The sequence below is a fragment of the Bactrocera dorsalis genome, chromosome 5 (genome assembly GCF_023373825.1).
Source record: "Bactrocera dorsalis isolate Fly_Bdor chromosome 5, ASM2337382v1, whole genome shotgun sequence".
Classification (NCBI taxonomy): domain Eukaryota; kingdom Metazoa; phylum Arthropoda; class Insecta; order Diptera; family Tephritidae; genus Bactrocera; species Bactrocera dorsalis.
The window spans coordinates 7244197-7248431 of NC_064307.1; the positions used below are offsets into that span (position 1 = coordinate 7244197).

The following is a 4235-nucleotide window of genomic DNA, read 5'->3' on the forward strand; positions in this document are numbered from 1 at the left end:
ATGGACATGTATAGATATATTCATAGAAATCACATCATTTGTAAGGCCAATGGAGCAGGTGCCAAAGACAGGAATTTCAATAAATTTGCAATAACGAAGAGAGTGCCCGCTCGCAAACAAAGCGTGCTGCTCGCACACGCATGCATTCACACATACACGCACATGTGGATGCGTGCTGCGACGATTGTGCTTTAACGCTGCACGTTGCGTTGTGCACTTTCAAGTTGCAAGTCCATATAAATATTGTGCGACATCAATAAAATGTCTAATGGCAATAAGATTTCCATGGAAACTGCGACGCATGTCAGTAGATGAACACTCTTTTCTACCTCGCTAGCCACCGCTACGCGTCAATAATATATTTTTATTAAACTGAACACATATGAAATGAGAAAAGTGCGTTGACAGTCCTTGGTCGGATAGAAATCCGGCTCCGTCCTGGTTAAGTAGACCCGGCTGTCGTGGGAACAGTGTCTGTCTTCAAAACTATTCAGACTGTGAACTACAAAAGTGGCCACACCTACGTTTTCGGTTAAGTTCAGAAGTTCCAAACTTTTGATCAAGAATCCCACAACTGTTTCGAAAAAATTGGCCAGAATTTTCCATAAATTACTCGGCAACTGCTACTTCGTGTCCGAAGTTAAGATCAAAATCTCCGTCGATTTTCGGGAAGAATTCATGTAAGCCACTTTTTCGGCAGTTGGCAAGGCAATACAGAAACACCCTTTATTTTACATACAACTTTCAGAAAACATTCGAACTGTAAGTAGCTGAATGAAACGTCGCAGCCAAAAAAACGAGTACAAAATCCGAAAGAGGAAATATAAAAATAGAAACGTTTTGTCAAAATTCAGCACAAAATTTCAAAAAACATTTCTTATTTGAAAAAAATAGCATAAATTTTGTCTTTAAAAAGTAACTAAAAATGCTGACAGTCCGAAAATTTTGCCAAAAACTACACCTGTTCTTTCAAGAACACTATCCGTACATTTGGTTCATGTCCGTGTTTACGGTGGTGCTCATCGGCTTCCTCCACTATGAACTGAAGCACAACAGTCGCGATCTCATCTACTGGAAGGATCTGCTCGATTTCTGCTACAATGAACTGGAACACTTCGCTCTCATACTCATTATGATCATTGTGCTCATCAAGGTGCTTTTCCTGGCTTTCATCATTGTCATGAATTCACGTTCGTTCACATGGTTCGACGAACTGTCGCAGCTGGAGGTGAAGAAGCGCTATGCCGACTTTCTTTTCATACGTCTGATTGCCGATATTGACAAAATCGAAACGAAGTACTTACGCAGCGCCAAAGAGAATGAAATCGCCTCGCTGAAGAGCTTCATACTGGCCCATGAGGACATGCGCAAGACCATCGATAACTTTCGTAAGGACGCGCGTAAATTGTTGACGCCCAATGAGATCGAAGTATCGCTGCCGATTGAGGAGGTCTATGGCCTCATGGACGAAGAGGAGCGGTTAATGCGTCGCTCTCGCTTCTATCATATGGACATCTCGGCAGATGATGAGTTAATCAAGTCGCTGGTGAATCCGTAATTCAATATTTGTCAAGTTTTCTTACTTTCGGGTTGCATTGCCATTCGGGGCTGCACATATATTTATACGTTGTACAAATCACATTAAAATATTACGATTTTGTAAGGCGCGATTGGTTAAGAATGAACCTATGTAACAGTTATTTGATTGAACCTTCATTCGGATGTGTGAACGAAGCAAGCGATCGCATCAGTAAACAATCCAAGCGCTTAATGTACTCATCGGAAGATCACGGCAAAATTTCCATTATTATTTCAACGCGGCACAGATTTTTATTGAGAAATGTTTAATGACAAAAGAATGCAAATATATTTTAAGGATGGCATTTTGCAATTCTTTTCTAAAAATTTCACACTCTTTATATTGGGCTTAGTGCTTAGAAAGTTTTATTGGCCACAACTTAAGTATATATGGCTGACAGATATAACACAGTTCCATCGACCCACCATCCGCTTGTGTCAAAACTTGTCCTTGGAACTGAGAAGATGTACCAAGACACACAAGTCACTGGTGGTCAAACAGTCGTGGCCTATTGCTATCATTGTGATCAATAAAAAATCGAGGAAGACAAACATGAAAATAAAAAAAATCATGACTTGAACCGAACAAAGCTTCGAGACCTTAACCTCCATAATTCATCATCCTTGACACTTTTCATTTGAAATAGTAAAGAGACCAATGATTATATTTGAGCAGTCTTTTATTTTAGATACCTAACTATTATATCTAGATTAGTGTTTATCATTAAAAACTCAAGGCTACAAAAAGGGAGCATCCTCAAAATCTGCAGACGCGCTTTGAGAAAGTGAACCTTCGTGTGTCTTTTCATAACGTGACGGAACCAAATGATTCCGATGTCGTAACTTAGGTCGAGGACGTTTAAACTGGATTGATGCGTGTTCAATTTTCGGCGGTGGTCTTCCACCGAATGATGTTGATCCATAAGGCCAATCCTCAATTTCGTCTTCAACCTCGGGTAATATTGGATTAAACCGTAGGTTTGTCGGTCTAAATCGTTCGTGATGTTCATTCCGAAAGATCCCTTTCGGTGGGCTTTGAAGCTGTGGTTTTGGTTTAAAATTTATTTGATCGGAACGCATCCAATCAGGCCAACTTGGCGGTGGTGGATGTGACAATATATGCGGTGGTGGATGCGACAATATATGCGGTGGCGGGTGTGGTTTGTGTGGTTTTGGCACAACTATGTTCTTATAGTAGTGCTTGTGGATGGTGATCGGCCGACGACCGTGGAGCCAATGTTCGCGTCGCTTTTTCTCACGCCACTTTTTTCGCTTGATGATGTCCACGCGCTTTTTCACATCGAAAAGCAGATGTAGTCCCGGTTTTACCATGAAGCTAAGCGCCATAAAACCTAGAAAGCCAAAGACAACTGGCGAAATGAGCGCAAAGAGGAACACTTTCAATGTGAATGGATTGAGTACCGTAAAGAAGGCGATAAACTTGATGAAAGGGTAGAGCACATGCTTCAAGTGATTGAGATATTCCTTCTTTTTCTTTTTAAGCGCGCTCTTTTTGCGCACGATATACTTGATCTTCTTCGGCGCCTTGGTGGTTGTAATCGGGTAATAATAATGCGGTCGCTTTGTAGTAAGCTGTGTATAGAATATTGTAGCGTCCTCACCGATCGGTTTCTTTTTGTTCTTCTTTTTCTTCTTCTTCTTCTTTTTCTTCTTCTTTTTTAATTTCTTCACTGCCTTCAGTTTTGCTGGATTGAGCAGAAGCTGCTCTTGTGCATCGCGTACTTCATCCAGTTGCAGTTGACTGAGTATATTGAAAGGCTTCGACTCGGGCGCGAAGAGTGTTGCCGGCCGCTTTGACATGATGCCCAAGTTGGGCAGTTTGCGTGCATGCACGGACGACGGTTCATTCTCCGTTAAATTGCTGGTTCCACTACCGCTCAGTTCCGTGCTTGAAACCCGCAAAGTAGGCGCCTCTCCGCTTGTGTGTTCTGTGCTGTTCCCTTTAGTTTTTTCTAATAACTTATTTTCGTGAATATTACTTAAATTCTTTACTGCGAGAGCAACATCACACCCGGCCGTCGTCTTAACTTGTGAACCATGTAAATTTACTACTTTCTCCGTCACTCCGTACACACCGCCAAACGCCAAAATGCACAGCAGCGTTATGAAATCCTTCAACGACATCCTTAAATACTCGACTACTCTCAAGTTCACAGCAAACTTTGTCGAATTATTCGAAAACTTTTTTGTGCCAATTTGTTGAAGAGCACTTAACGCAGCTCAACTTTTCCGAGACTCTTTAACACTTCAATTTGTTTCAGTTAGGCGGCTAACTGTTTTCTTACTACTGCCTTCCACTGTTACTTTTGCGGTTCGCCGCCGAAATTGAACTGAATTTAAATGTTCGCTTGTCACTTTTGCCACTGCTTCCAAAGTGTGTGCGAAGATGTGTGTATGTTGGCCACTTCACAGCTGGCTTGTCACTTTATGGCCGCAACTGCTGGTCACTAACTAACTACTGGACGCTCCCGAGTTGCCGATCGTTCTACCTGTTTGTGGCTGGGCCAGCTGAGACGCATATTTAAAAGTGAAATTATTCTTACAAATATTTTTGTGTTGAGTTACAACATGTTTTAATGTTGTTTCACTATATTCAACAAAACAAAGTGTGCCCTGTAGGAAAATTTCAGAATTTT

The 4235-nt window shown here is 41.5% G+C and overlaps 2 protein-coding genes across 2 annotated transcripts; one reads left to right on the top strand and one right to left on the bottom strand.

The window, feature by feature from the left end:
* Positions 1-783: 783 nt before the first annotated feature.
* LOC105223419 (uncharacterized) lies at positions 784-1969 on the top strand. The gene has a single exon (XM_011201150.4). The coding sequence runs from the start codon at positions 926-928 to the stop codon at positions 1556-1558; it is 633 nt and encodes a 210-aa protein (XP_011199452.1). The 5' UTR covers positions 784-925; the 3' UTR covers positions 1559-1969.
* A 347-nt stretch (positions 1970-2316) lies between these two features.
* On the bottom strand, positions 2317-3991 carry LOC105223437 (uncharacterized). The gene has a single exon (XM_011201168.3). It carries the CDS (start codon positions 3721-3723, stop codon positions 2317-2319), a length of 1407 nt encoding a protein of 468 aa, XP_011199470.2. The 5' UTR covers positions 3724-3991.
* Between the last annotated feature and the right edge of the window lie 244 nt (positions 3992-4235).